General features: G+C 40.6%; 1 protein-coding gene across 3 annotated transcripts in view; it reads left to right on the top strand.

Annotated features, from left to right (window-relative positions):
* The first annotated feature begins 493 nt into the window (after window positions 1–493).
* The window catches only part of UBN2 (ubinuclein 2), a 99,406-nt gene continuing 84,195 nt past the window's right edge, over window positions 494–15,704 (top strand). For 2 of the 3 annotated variants that reach the window (XM_059396312.1, XM_059396310.1), the window contains exons 1-2: window positions 494–1,195; window positions 7,063–7,155. In XM_059396312.1, the coding sequence (XP_059252295.1) occupies window positions 725–1,195; window positions 7,063–7,155 (564 nt within the window). In that variant the 5' untranslated portion in view covers window positions 494–724. The remainder of the gene's footprint in view (window positions 1,196–7,062; window positions 7,156–15,704) is intronic. The other variant, XM_059396311.1, reaches the window with a different exon arrangement.

Raw genomic sequence — 15,704 nt, 5'->3', positions numbered from 1 at the left:
GGGCGAGTCCGGCTGCAGTTAGCCATTTCCTTTCTTTCCCCGACACTTCACCGGCTGCGGGGCGCCGGGCGGGCAGGCACCGCGGCGGGTCCTCGCGTCCGTCACCCCTTTCTCCGTATCCGCCTCGCATAACCCGCTTGACAACCCCGATTCTCTAGAGCCGAGGGCGGCAGGCGTGAGCTCCAGCGCCATGATTAGGTCAGTCCCAGGCACATCCAGACGCTCGCTCCTAGCTGAGCCCCACATGCGTCGCCGGTTTCCGGGTGCTAGTGGGAAGCTCGGGAAACCCCAGACCCCTCCCTTTTAGGAAGGGCTCAGACGGCGTCTCCGTTTCCAAGGAAACTGGCCCTGCCACAACGTCACTTCCGCTGACCTGTCTGGACTCCAGACTGTTGAGAGGAAAAGAGGAAAACTGAGCCGCAGCCACGACGGTGGACGCGAGCGTCTCCTGTCTGCGCATGCGCCCGCTCAGCGGCCTGCTTCTATTTATGTGGGGGATCCAACATGGCGGCTGCGGCGACCCTGGCGATGGCGGTGGAGCCCATCAGAACATAGTGGCGGGGAAGGGGGCACGGTCCGCACTCACGGTGGCGTCGGCAGAGACGACTGAGGGCGGTGGAGGGAAGAAAAGCGACGGAAAGCGAAAGGAAGGGCGGGCAGGCAGACAACTCGGCGTAGAACCGAGCGCCGGCTCGAGCGAAGGCAGAGGGCCAGAACAGTGGGGATGGCGGAGCCACGCAGAGTAGCGTTTATTAGCCTGTCACCGGTGAGGCGGCGCGAGGCCGACTACCCGGGGGCCGAACGCGAGCCCGAATACCCTCGCGAGCCCCCCCGGCTGGAGCCGCAGCCGTACCGCGAGCCGGCCCGGGTGGAGCAGCCGGCCCCGCGGGAGGCTGCCCCCCGGTCGGACGCGCAGCCCCCGCCGCGGGAGAAGCCGCTCCCCCAGCGCGAGGTCAGCCGCGCCGAGCCGCCCATGTCGCTGCAGCGGGAGCCCCCGCGGCCCGAGCCGCCGCCGCCGCCGCTCCCTCAGCTGCACTTGCAGCCGCCCCCGCCACGAGAGTCGGCTTCCCGGGCCGAGCCGCAGCAGAGGCCGCCGAGGGAGACAGTGCGCCTGGAGCTAGTGCTCAAGGATCCCACCGACGAGAGCTGCGTGGAGTTCAGTTACCCGGAGCTGCTGCTGTGCGGAGAACAACGGGTACAGAAGATTCTCCCTCACCCCCCAGACCCTGGGAGCCTCAGGACGCGTCCGTTTCTCCCAGTGGTTCGCACCTTCCGACGCCGGCTTTGCGCGTCTCGGGTCGCCTGGGAGGGTGGGCTGGAGGGGGCAGGGGCCGGACGGGTGGACCAGTGGTTGGTGCTGCTTTTCCCCTGCTCCCCTGGGTTGGCCAAGGCTCCCACCCGGCTCTACACCCCCCGCCCCCCCCCCCGCCCCGCCTCGTGCGCCCGCTCCAGTTGCCGCTCGGAGCCGGTTTTCCTCTGCACCTTTCGAGACCTCCGAATTTACACCTTTCTGCTCCCCGCACAGAATTTGGGGGCTCTGCAAGTTACGTGGCTGGGTTTTCCTTGTGGAGCTCCAGCAGTCGTTCCAGTAGAAAGGAAGAGAAAACCTTGGGGGACACGCCCCCCATCCGAAGCAGGGAGATAGTGTAACCCCTCCATATCCTCCTCCTCTTCATCACTATATGTTATGCTTGGCGCTGAGATGTGCTTAGGAGCGTAGGGTATTTCTCTTAATTTAGAAGTGCATTTGAAAGTAATCTAAAAATTTTCAGACTAAGGATTCCACTCTAGGAATGAAGAAGAAGCGGCTTGGTTATTTGGTTACTTATTTTTCTCTCTCATCTTGGTATTGGTACACCTACTTAGCTTTGTTTTCTCTAGAATTTGTTTTTACTGTAATTGAATGGGAAGGTGTCTCCTGTTTTATTTGGCGCCTGCTGTCATACTGTCTTATTTGAGTGTATATCATTAGTTTATAAGTCTAGGTTGGAGGATGTTGCACTAGCCATTGTAATTTTTGGAGACCGATGAAACACAGCTTTGAATTTTTAGGAACTGGTTGAAAATATATAAGTATGCCTTTGGTGGAACCGGTGAACAACAGTGATAGGAGAGAGGTTTGTTAGTAATTGTAATTTTTATTGTAGGTTTGGTGATCTTTAGAAGTAAACTAGAGAGGGAAATGATAGAGTAACTAATAAAAGAACAGTTTCCTCTGTTGTTTAGAGATTACGCTCTTAGGTTTTGCTCTTGCACAGGTCTAATGGACTCCAGAAGTCATTTGTTTTGTTTTCATTCTCAACTATCTTTGTACTTGGATGATTCTTAAGTTTAAAAATAATCATATTAAACAAGTCACTGGATTTTGTTTATTTTAAGGCCAATTAATCTTTTTTTTTTTTTTAAAGATTTTATTTATTTATTTGACAGAGAGAGATCACAAGTAGGCAGAGAGGCAGGCAGAGAGAGAGGAGGAAGCGGGCTCCCTGCTGAGCAGAGAGCCCGATGCGGGACTCGATCCCAGGATCCCGAGATCATGACCTGAGCCGAAGGCAGCGGCTTAACCCACTGAGCCACCCAGGCGCCCAAGGCCAATTAATCTTTTGATCATTATTTACAAATACTGCTGTGTGGCCAAATCACTACTATATGTTTGCAGCCACAATGAATTGTTAAGGGTAGAGATCATTTTGGCCATTTTCACAAACATTTTGTCCTTCAGACTCACTTTAGTGCCACTACTATTTATAAATGTGATGTTAGTTTTTTTTCCAAAAGCATTTTGAAAATACTAGATTGGAGCATTTTTCAGATTTGATCTAATCCAAGTGAGTGTGCAGTTTTACTCCCTAACTTTCTTTATAAATTACAGATGAAAAGTATCGTATTTGGGTAAAAGTACATTATGGTAGCCAACATCTACTAAATTCTTCCTATGTGTGTGCTAGACACAGTACTAAGTAAGGTGTATGGCTTATATAATTTAGTTCAGCAGTGCTCCTTGAGATTGGAACCATTATATCTCCACTTTACAGATGAGGAGGCTAAGGCACAAAGTGCTTGTACGTAATTTTATTAGTACTTCTTCCTGTACAAGTACCAATTCTTAGTAAAACAAAATTTCTTAAAATTGTATAGTTTAAATTTGGAGGATCCTGCCAAAATGGACTAAAATTAGAGTTACAGTAGAAATACAGAGATTTCTATTATCCTCCTAATGCTATGATATTCATGTCGTGATTAAGAATAGATATGTACCTTTTAATTATGGCAAAAAACTTAAATTTGACACCCTTGCTTGCTAATCTGATAATATCAGAACTACTAGTTTCATATAATAGGAGAAAGATAAATAATTCAGTTTCATTTTTCTGTTTATACTATCAACTTAGAGGTATATTGGTTGAATTTTCTTGTATATTTAGCTATATATCACTTGTATTCTGAACAAAAAAAAACCCCATTGTTTATACAATGCATCTTTGCGACCGAGTTTTGCCAGATTTACTAATGATTACTCCCAGTGAACATTTATTACATGAGGAATTGTAGAAGATATTTCTCTAAATGAAGTTGTCATATTTCCATGAAAGGAAATCCTAGTAGTAGAAACCAACAAAAAGCTAAATGAGATCAACAGAATTGATCTGCAGCGTGGCAATTCCCAAATTTGGTTTTTCTTCCCCTGAAGGAGAGTCTAGTTATTTTTAAGGATGTTATAATATTTTCAAAATAGTCTAAACTTTGAGTTGTTGTAATTGAACAACGTGTTACAGAGTTTGAGTAGAAAGGGGAGAGAAGGAGATGGTATAAAATGAAAGCAAAAAGATTCTGAATTTTGAAATAGCCATCTGTCACTGAATTAAGATTTTAGTTGATAGGTATAAGTATAAAATCTGTCGCATGTGAATACCATCTATATTGGGGTGCATTTAAATCACCCCCTTCATAAATATGAGTAGTAAAACCCAGGTTAACTGAATGCAATCAGAATTTTTTGTATACTCTTATTATTTTTTTAATGAGGAAAAGCACAGTTAACTAAGTGTATGCTGGCAAGAACAAAACCCATTCTTGTCAGTTTGTAAGGACACAGGTTAGCTAAACTTTTAATCTTGTTATCTCTCTAAGCTACTAAGCTCTGATTGAGGTAGTTCAAGATGATGACTGGGGCACTGCCATCCTCTCTATCCTCAAAGATTAATTTGTTCACCATTTCTGGCTAAAGAGAAATAGCACAGTTTAGTAATAAGTTCTGGCAGTAATTGATATGCAAATAATTTTTGTTTGACTCATAGTAAATCAGAGAATCAGTTAACCAGAACATCCACTTGTGAATGTGATTAATTGAGCATTTACTATAAAAAGAATAAGTGATTATAGTGTCAGTGTAGTTACACTGTTCGAGAATTCTGTGTTATTCCATTGTTTGTCATACTGCATATTTTTTATAACATCTGAAAGATCTGAAGATGGTGTTAATGAGTTAATATCAAAGGACAAAATTACAATAATGTTATTGCCTATGGGTAGTTGGCAATTTTGATATTTACTGATTTGCAGATTATTTTTTCACATGGAAAACATAAAGCTCACTTAGAGCCTTGATTGTGGGTAGGAGTTTATTTCTTAACTATGAGAGAAAAGTGAGTCATTTTTCTTAACTCTGTTTTTATAGACTGTGAAGAGTAAGAGATTTACTCTTGATTCCTCTATAAAGTCTATACAGAATGTTATATAATGACATTTAAGGTAATTGTTATTAAAAAATATATGTCCGTGTGTTTACACTTCACATATGAAATGGGACAGCTCAGTAATAAGACTTCACAGTGACATGAAGTAACAGTTGATAATGTCAAGGCATGGGGGTTGCACACTGTCCTTTAGTCTTAAGTTAAGGCGATCTCTTGAACATGCCTAGTATTTATTTCATTATCGGTCTCTTCCCCCTAATTTATTTATTCTTTTCATGTCATATATATTCATTCCAAGGGTAACTCCAACTGGGACAAAGGATTTTGTAAATACATTACTTATTACAGTAGTTAATTTAAAACATTGATTCTAAGATTAATTTTTTTTTAAGATTTTATTTATTTATTTGACAGAGAGAAATCACAAGTAGATGGAGAGGCAGGCAGAGAGAGAGGGAAGCAAGCTCTCTGCTGAGCAGAGAGCCCGATGCGGGACTCGATCCCAGGACTCTGAGATCATGACCTGAGCCGAAGGCAGCGGCTTAACCCACTGAGCCACCCAGGCACCCCTAAGATTAATTTTTTTAAGCTTTAAGAATATCCCTTTAGGGTGCCTCGGTGGCTCAGTTGGTTGAGCAACTGCTTTCAGCTCAGGTCATGATCCTGGAGTCCTAGGAGGAGTCTTGAGTCCTGCATCGGGCTCCCTGCTCAGCAGGGGGTCTGCTTCTCCCTCTGACCTTCCCTCTCTCATGCTCATTCTCATGCTCTCTCTCTCAAATAAATCAATAAAATCTTCAAAAAAAAAAAAAAGAGTATCCCTTTATTCTAATACTTTAGGTCTGATGAATTGTTTTGTATTCATTCAGTTCATATTTTTCTGTCATATTTTTAGACTAATTGTATCTCAGCTTTCATATCCAGGATGAAGTGTGTCATTTCCAAAGTGTGCCGATCTTTGTCCCCTCTGCATTTTTTTTCTTCAGGTTCAGCCAAACCTTTATCCAGTATTTCAGTTTTTTTTTTTTTTAAGATTTTATTTATTTATTTGACAGAGAGAGATCACAAGTAGGCAGAGAGGCAGGCAGAGAGAGAGAGGGGGAGGAAGCAGACCCCCTGCTGAACAGAGAGCCCGATTCGGGACTCCATCCCAGGACCCTGAGATCATGACCCGAGCCGAAGGCAATGGCTTAACCCACTGAGCCACCCAGGCGCCCCAGTATTTCAGTTTTAATATTCTTTATTTTTAATTACTTGAAGAAGCTACTTCATAAAAACACCTAGCCAAGATTAACTTTCTAGTCAGTTGTCCATAATTAGACACAGGTAGCATTTTTATTCATATGCAGCTCCTTGTTTTCCCTTTTTTTGTATTGAAAACCTGTGTGTGTATGAAAGGTGTCTGCTAAAATAGTAAACTTGAATAAAGGTTGTGATTTATCTTTTTGTTTGTTTTAGTAAATAGATGGTAAATGTGGGATCCTACCTGTGTGTGTGGTTTTTTAAAACCATGTATTATGATAAATTTTCATTCTCCCCTGCTAGAAGGAAGCCATGGGAATGTAGTCTATTTGCAACTTTCAGTTTTCTAGCTTTGTTTAAAAGAAGTATGTACTCCCTGAAGGAATACTGATGGACAAAAAGGAGGTGATGTAGACTGAGGTGTTGATGCTGGGCCTCAGCAGAAGGCTATAGCAGCTGCAGATAGCCTCGTGGTAGCTAGGGCATATGGTTCAGGGTTGATGTCGGTTAATAACCTGGAGAGCCTTTGAGAAGCATTTCCTGACCAAAGCAGTTATTTTGAGGGGAAAGATCTCAAACCAGAGTTATAAGTGGGATTTTCATTTTTACCTAATTTTTCTTGGGGCATTTTTGGCCTTTTTATTTTGGATGGGGTGACCATAGATCATTTTGTAGGAGGAGACAATTTGATTTGTTGAGTTATGAACCAACGAAAACCTTGAGAGTGTGTAAGAACCCATTGAAACTGCAAGTATTTTTGCTACGAACCAACATTTCTTTCTAGTTTTAATGTGTCTAACTTATTTGGTTGTTTTTTTTTTTTTTTAGATTTTATTTATTTATTTGACAGACAGAGATCACATGTAGGCAGAGAGGCAGGTAGAGAGAGGGGGAAGCAGGCTCCCTGCTGAGCAGAGAGCCTGATGTGGGGCTTGATCCTAGGACCCTAGGATCATGACCTGAGCTGAAGGCAGAGGCTTTAACCCACTGAGCCACCCAGGCGCCCACTAACTTATTTGTTAATATTTGGAAAATTTGACTCTAATTATTAAATTTAAGGATGCATTCAACTCTGGTTAAAGTAATATTAATACTCACATTTCTTTTCCTATTTACTTTGAATCAGAAGAAGCCCATTCACACAGAAGACCCATTTAATGATGAGCATCAAGAGAGGCAAGAAGTGGAAATGTTGGCTAAGAAGTTTGAAATGAAATATGTGAGTATAATATATTCTTCATTTAGATAATTTTACCTTACTGATTTTTGTTTTCCCCCCCTCTTGGTGACTGGTTGGGAAGGCTTATAATATCCATTGCCCACCTTGTTTTGCTCTCATAAATTGAACCCAAATAAATGGTTAGACAAAGATTTTGATAGGTTTGTGGTGGCTAAAATAGTAACCGTCATTTATTGTACCCCTTCTAGAGCCCAGGAAGCTTGCTTAACATATGTTATCTTCCATCCTTCCTTCCTAAAACTACATAGTAATACTGACCACATTTTACAAATGAAGAAACTGAGGCTCTGAGCTCAAGGTCACACAGTGGCAAGAACCAGGCTGCATAGCCAGGTCTGTCTGCCTCTAATCCTTTGCCTTTTCTGCCTTTGAGAAGGCTGCTTTAATTCCTTTGATGTAGTATTTCTTAAGCCTTCCTGCCTCTTTTGAGTTTAAGAAAATGAACATGTATATTTCTAGCATACACATTCTGGGATCGGAATCAATCCGCAGCAGCATGAAATTTCTTTGAAAGTATCTTGTTTACCTTAAACATTCATGTACATTTTATACCCTATACCATAAGTAGATTGATACTTGTTTTAATACAAAAGTGAATTCTAATTACCTGATTGTGAAGTTGCTTAACATTTTTCTCACATTTTCTAGCATAATTGAGTTTATAGGAAAGCTCCCTCTTTCCCCATCTTTATCCTATGGCTTTATTCCGTGGCACTTTACTAAAATACAGCTCATGAAAAGAAAGACAACTTCTGCTTCCTGTCTGAGTAATGCGGAGTATCTCACAGAGATAGGAGGTCAGCTCACACTAGCCCTGTCATTCTTGTTATCTTCCCTGTGCAACTGGGATCTTGGTTGATAGGTGTTGGCTCCTGGTGCTAATGAATCTGTTTGGGGTCGGGGAAATGTATGAGAATACTTTGGAATGGAGGTCAGGTTGTAGGCCATACTTTGCCATCTACAAATTGTTCTTTGGTAAAGTTATTTAACCTTTTTGGGCCCCAGTTTTCTTTTTTTGAAAATGTTTCAAGTTTCCTTCTGCCTTTATATTCTGTGACTATATAAAAATTTTAGGGATGGATTGGTGGGTGTTTTGATGGAAAGAGTAGCAAAAGTTGTTACTTAAATTGTAGTGTTTAATTACAATAAAATGTTTTGCAAGTTCTAAATCCTAACGTACTATGGCTTTTACTTTTTTTTTAAGGACTTTATTTTTTTGACAGAGAGAGAGAGAGATCACAAGTAGGCAGAGAGGCAGGCAGAGAGAGAGGGAAGCAGGCTCCCCGCCAAGCAGAGAGCCCAATATGGGGCTCAATCCCAGGACCCTGAGATCATGACCTGAGCCGAAGGCAGAGGCTTTAACCCACTGAGCCACCCAGGTGCCCCACCCGGCTTTTTCTTTTTTAAGATATTTGTTTTTAAGTAATCTGTACACCCAGTGTGGGGTTTGAACTTATGAGCCCAAGATGAAGAGTCACATGTTCTATTAACTGAGCCACCCAGGCACCCCTATAGCTTTTTTATATAAGTTAATAAATACATTGGTTAAATTTAATGTTTTAAGCAGGCAATATATTTTCGTGGTTCAGAACTCAAAAATTAGAGAGGGAAAAATCTTTCATTCTGTTGTTCACCCACATAATCTCACTTCCTAGAGGCATGTAATGTTTTGGGGATCCTTTTAGAAATGTTTAGGTATATCTATGTATATCTCTGTGTATACGTGTATTAACCCAACCCCCATATCTCTTTACACATTACAGAAGATGCAGTTCTGGTCTTTGCTTTTTTTCTGTTACTATAACTTGGAGATTTTTTCATATCAGTACAAAGAGAGCTTTCTTATCTCTCTCTCTCTCTCTTTTTAGGGCTTCATGGTATTCCATAATATGGACATACCACATTTTATTTAACCAGTCCCCAGATGATCCAAGTTTCTAAAAATTGGCTTTTATAAGTAGTGCCACAGTAAATTACTTAGTAGCATGGCATTTCACATATTTGCAAGTTTATCTCTTGGACAGATTCCTAGAAGTGGAATTTTTAGGTCAAAATATTTATGCATTTATTTAGTTTATTTAGTTTGGTTATATTTTGCCAAATTACCAGTTCCTAAGTCACCAGTTTCCATTCCCTCCCGCAGTGCATCAGAGTGCTTATTTTTCTATAGGTTTTAAAACTAAGGATTAGGATTGCCCTTTGCAAATGGAAAAATTCCTATCATATGATCCTATAAGTAATGTGATTCAGTATGTGATCTACTGCCTCAGAGTTAGCATTAAATCATCTTGGGGAGCCCTGGAATCATTCTTGGCATGGAAAAACCAATGTTCTGAAGAAGTTGGTTGATGTGTAAAATGGAGCTCCAAATAACTGGGATATCTCCAGGCACTGCCATTGTGCAGGGAAAGGTGTTGTTCTTGTTATAATTTAAATTAATGGGCTGTAATTCTTCTGTAGATTTTTATTTTGGCTACTCTCTTATTTCCATTCTAAGCAGAGATTTTAGATGTCCTGTGTCATGAAGTCTTTATATGCCATGAGTATTATAGGCATTAAGTGTGTATATTATAACAATTATAGGCATTATATGTAACAAATGATTTGGACCCTTGTAAGAAGGCCATCCAGCTAAAAGTGACTGGGAGACAGATGATGCTTCATCCAGCTCTAGGCTCTGGGGTGTCACAAAAGACAACTCCTAAACAACTAAGGGTTTTTTGGTGTTCTATATGTTTATTTATATTTATGCATATATTATATGTATATTTATATTTTAAGTAAATAGGCTTTTAAATGCTGCATTTAAAATCTTGCAAAATGTGGGATGCCTGGGTGGCTCAGTTGGTTAAGCAGCTGCCTTCGGCTCAGGTCATGATCCCAGCGTCCTGGGATCGAGTCCCACATTGGGCTCCTTGCTCAGCAGGGAGCCTGCTTCTGCCTCTGCCTGCCATTCTGTCTGCCTGTGCTCGCTCTCTCCCCCGCCCCCGATAAATAAATAAAATCTTAAAAAAAAAAAAAAATCTTGCAAAATGTTAACGCACCAAGGTTACATTTCCCTTAGAAATTTTTTTTTTGGCAGTGATAAAAAGAGGACTTCATTCTTGGAGACTTATAAAACATAAAACTAGCCACCTTTTCCTCTTGCTTTTGTTTCCTTCATATTATACTTTAGATGTTCTTATCATTATTTCTGAAAATCACTTAAGGTTGCTTCTAAGTCATTGTTTCTTAGAACAAGAGGTGCAGTTTTTGGTTAAGTTTTGTGTATAAAAAAAGATTTTGAGCATTTACATTGGACACACAAAGGGGCATGATAGTCGCTCTCTCCTGGAACTTTCCAATTAATTGGGAAAATGAGACATACATATGACTCACAAATGTAGTACCAAGCAGTGTCTATGGAATTGAAAGACTCTGGGGATTTGAAAGTGCATAGAAGGGCCAGTTGAGTCTTGAAATTTGAAGGAATTTTGGAGACTTTGGTGCAGAATCGTTGAATGGATTCTTCCAATCTCCTGTGGAACCACATTTCTCTGTAATCCCTGGAATAGTTTTTCTACCCTTTGTAGGCTATCCAGTGGATAAGAGGCAGCAACAATGTATTGTAGTGGAAGGAGCACAGGATTATGAGTTAACATAGCTGGATTCTAATCCTGTCTTTGCCATATTAACTAGCTGGGTGACCTTAGTACAGGCTCTTGGCTTTTTTATGCTTTGGTATCTGAGGGGAGAACACTATCTACTTAGCCAACTTTATATTTATAGCACAGGGGTTTTGTCAACATCAGATGAAAAAATAGATTTTTAATGTCGGAAATATTTAAAGTGCTATCTGAATATGAAATACTGTTTATTTAAACATATTACTCTTGTAGAGAACTGCTTGTATTCTATACATGTCATAAATTCTTTTTTTTTTTTTTAAAGATTTTATTTATTTATTCGACTGACAGATCACAAGTAGGCAGAGAGGCAGGCAGAGAGAGAGTGAGAAGCAGGCTCCCTGCCAAGGAGAGAGCCCGATGCGGGGCTTGATCCCAGGACCCTAGGATCATGACCTGAGCTGAAGGCAGAGGCTTTAACCCACTGAGCCACCCAGGCGCCCGTCATAAATTCTTTTTAACATAAACATGTATGGGATTTTTTTAACCTCTATTAATTGACCACCCCTTTAATTTTGATCTTTTAGTTTAGTTCAGGCATTCTGTTCCAAATGGCCTTTTTTTTTTTTTAGTCCTTCAATCACTATTTACAGGTTCTTCTTAATTATTAGGGTCTTCTTAAAGACCACAGTAAATTACTTGGAATCCTTTAAGAAACTCGTTGGGCCAAAAGTGATGTGGGAGAGTACACTTTGTCCAGTGCTAGGCTCTCACAAAAGATCACTCGTAAATAATCACTGACGATCTTTATTGACGATACTTTACTGTCTAATAGTTCCCTTTAGTGTTCTCTAGTTCAGGAGTAGCAAAGTCAAATGACCCCAAGATGCCCACCAAACTACCAGTGAAGCAGGCCAGTTGAACAGTAAAGTTGGGGATTTATTTGAACTAGGGGACAGCTGCTGCCCAGCTCCAGCCTTTGTCACTTCTGAGGGACCGGGCTAGGGTTGCCAAATCTTTACATTTCTCAAAAGAAGGCTGAAATATGGATTTTCTTCTTTTCTTACTTTGAAATGTTGGCTTCTAGGGAGTCACATCCAGCTCTCAAGGTCTAGTTGGAGACATTGGTATACTTGCTTCACTATTTTTTTTCTTATTTAACTCATCAGTCCATCTGTGCCATTCTCTGTCTCTCTCTCTCTTTTTTTAAATTAATATTTATTTATTTATTTAATAAACATGTAATGTATTTTTAGCCCCAGGGGTACAGGTCTGTGAATTGCCAGGTTTACACACTGCACAGCACTCACCATAGCACATACCCTCCCCAATGTCTCTAACCCCACCCCTCCTTCCCCCCTCCCCCCCAGCAACCCTCAGTTTGTTTTCTGAGATTAAGAGTCATTTATGGTTTGTCTCCCTCCCTATCCCATCTTGTTTCATTTATTCTTCTCCTACCCCCTAACCCCCCACGTTGCATCTCCACTTCCTCATATCAGGGAGATCATGTGATAGTTGTCCTTCTCCGATTGACTTATTTCACTAAGCATGATACCTTCTAGTTCCATCCACGTCATCGTAAATGGCAAGATTTAATTTCTTTTTATGGCTGCATAGTATTCCATTGTATATATATACCACATCTTCTTTATCCATTCATCTGTTGATGGACATCTAGGTTCTTTCCGTAGTTTGGCTATTGTGGACATTGCCGCTATAAACATTTGGGTGCACGTGCCCCTTAGAATCACTATGTTTGTATCTTTAGGGTAAATACCCAGTAGTGCAATTGCTGGGTCCTAGGGTAGTTTTTTTTTGTGTTGGTTTTTTTTTTTTTTTCTGAGGAACCTCCATGCTGTTTTCCAGAGTGGTTGCACCAGCTTGCATTCCCACCAACAGTGTAGGAAGGTTCCCCTTTCTCCACATCCTCGCCAGCATCTGTCATTTCTTGACTTGTTAATTTTAGCCATGCTGACTGGTGTGAGGTGGTATCTTATTGTGGTTTTGATTTGTATTTCCCTGATGCCGAGTGGATGTGGAGCACTTTTTCATGTGTCTGTTGGCCATTTGGATGTCGTCTTTGCAGAAATGTCTGTTCATGTTTTCTGCCCATTTCTTAATTGGATTATTTGTTCTTTGGGTGTTGAGTTTGCTAAGTTTGTTACAGATTTTGGACACTAGCCCTTTATCTGATATTTCGTTTGCAAATATGTTCTCCCATTCTGTCAGTTTTATTTTAGTTTTGTTAACTGTTTCCTCTGCTGTGCAAAAGCTTTTGATCTTGATGAAATCCCAATAGTTCATTTTTGCCCTTGCTTCTGTTGCCTTTGGCGGTGTCCTAGGAAGGCACTGCTGCGGCTGAGGTCGAAGAGGCTGCTGCCTGTGTTCTCCTCAAGGATTTTGATGGATTCCTTTCTCACATTGAGGTTCTTCATCTATTTTGAGTCTATTTTTGTGTGTGGTGTAAGGAAATGGTCCAATTTCATTTTTCTGCATGTGGCTGTCCAATTTTCCCAACACCATTTATTGAAGAGGCTGTCTTTTTTCCATTGGACATTCTTTCCTGATTTGTCGAAGATTAGTTGACCATAGAGTTGAGGGTCTATTTCTGGGCTCTATTCTGTTCCATTGATCTATGTGTCTGTTTTTGTGCCAGTACCATGCTGTCTTGATGATGACAGCTTTGTAATAGAGCTTGAAGTCTGGAATTATGATGCCACCAACTTTGGCTTTCTTTTTCAATATTCCTTTGTCTATTTGAGGTCTTTTCTGGTTCCATATAAATTTTAGGATTATTTGTTCCATTTCTTTGAAAAAAATGGGTGGGATTTTGATAGGGATTGCATTAAATGTGTAGATTGCTTTAGGTAGCATAGACATTTTCACAATATTTGTTCTTCCAATCCAGGAGCATGGAACATTTTTCCATTTCTTTTTGTCTTCCTCTGTTTCTTTCATGAGTACTTTATAGTTTTCTGAGTATAGATTCTTAGCCTCTTTGGTTAGGTTTATTCCTAGGTATCTCATAGTTTTGGGTGCAGTTGTAAATGGGATTGACTCCTTAATTTCTCTTTCTTCTGTCTTGTTGGTGGTGTAGAGAAATGCAACTGATTTCTATGCATTGATTTTATATCCTGCCACTTTACTAAATTCCTGTACAAGTTCTAGCAGTTTTGGAGTGGAGTCTTTTGGGTTTTCCACATGCAGTATCATATCATCTGCGAAGAGTGATAGTTTGACTTCTTCTTTGCCGATTTGGATGCTTTTAATTTCCTTTTGTGATTGTCTGATTGCTGAGGCTAGGACTTCTAGTACTATGTTGAATAGCAGTGGTGATAATGGACATCCCTGCCGCGTTCCTGACCTTAGCGGAAAAGCTTTCAGCTTTTCCTCCATTGCGAATGATATTTGCAGTTTTTCATAGATGGCTTTGATAATATTGTGCCTTCTATTTGATAATATGTGCCTTCTATCCCTACACTTTGAAGAGTTTTGATCAGGAAGGGATGCTGTACTTTGTCAAATGCTTTTTCAGCATCTATTGAGAGTATCATATGGTCCTTGTTCTTTCTTTTATTAATGTGTTGTATCACATTGATTGATTTGCAGATGTTGAACCAACCTTGCAGACCTGAATAAATCCCACTTGGTCATGGTGAATAATACTTTTAATGTACTGTTGAATCCTATTGGCTAGTATTTTGGTGAGAATTTTCGCATCTGTGTTCATTAAGGATATTGGTCTGTACTTTTTTGATGGGATCCTTGTCTGGTTTTGGGATCAAGGTGATGCTGGCTTCATAAAATGAGTTTGGAAGTTTTCCTTCCATTTCTATTTTTTGGAACAGTTTCAGGAGAATAGGAATTAGTTCTTCTTTAAATGTTTGGTAGAATTCCCCCGGGAAACCGTCTGGCCCTGGGCTTTTGTTTGTTTGGAGATTTTTGATGACTGTTTCAATCTCCTTACTGGTGAGGGTCTGTTCAGGTTTTCTGTTTCTTCCTAGTTCAGTTGTAGTAGTTTATATGTCTCTAGGAATGCATCCATTTCTTCCAGACTGTCTAATTTGTTTGCATAGAGTTGCTCATAGTATGTTCTTATAGTTGTTTGTATTTCTTTGGTGTTTGTTGTGGTCTTTCCTCTTTCATTCATGATTTTATTTATTTGGGTCCTTTCTCTTTTCTTTTTGATAAGTCTGGCCAGGGGTTTATCAATCTTAGCAATTCTTTCAAAGAACCAGCTCCTAGTTTCATTGATTTGTTCTATTGTTTTTTTGGTTTCTATTTCATTGATTTCTGCTCTGATCTTTATTATTTCTCTTCTCCTGCTGGGTTTAGGGTTTCTTTCTTGTTCTTTCTCCAGCTCCTTTAGGTGTAGGGTTAGGTTCTGTATTTGACACTTTCTTGTTTCTTGAGAAAGGCTTGTACCGCTATATATTTTCCTCCCAGGACTGCCTTTGCTGTGTCCCACAGATTTTGAACCGTTGTGTTTTCATTATCATTTGTTTCCATGAATTTTTTCAATTCTTCTTTAATTTCCTTGGTGACTCATTCATTCTTTAGAAGGATGCTGTTTAGTCTCCATGTATTTGGGTTCTTTCCAAATTTCTTCTTGTGATTAAGTTCTAGCTTCAGATAATTGTGGTCTGAAAATATGCAGGGTATGATCCCAAGCTTTTGATACCAGTTGAGACCTGATTTAGGACCCAGGATGTGATCTATTCTGGAGAATGTTCCATGTGCACTAGAGAAGAATGTGTATTCTGTTGCTTTGGGATGAAATGTTCTGAATATATCTGTGATGTTCATCTGGTCCAGTGTGTCATTTAAAGCCTTTATTTCCTTGTTGATCTTTTGCTTGGATGATCTGTCCATTTCAGTGAGGGGATTTTAACACTCCCCTCACTGAAATGGACAGATCATCCA

The sequence above is a fragment of the Mustela nigripes genome, chromosome 4 (assembly GCF_022355385.1).
Source record: "Mustela nigripes isolate SB6536 chromosome 4, MUSNIG.SB6536, whole genome shotgun sequence".
NCBI lineage: Eukaryota > Metazoa > Chordata > Mammalia > Carnivora > Mustelidae > Mustela > Mustela nigripes.
Note: the sequence above shows the minus strand (reverse complement) of the source record. Positions and strands in the feature narration are given on the sequence as shown.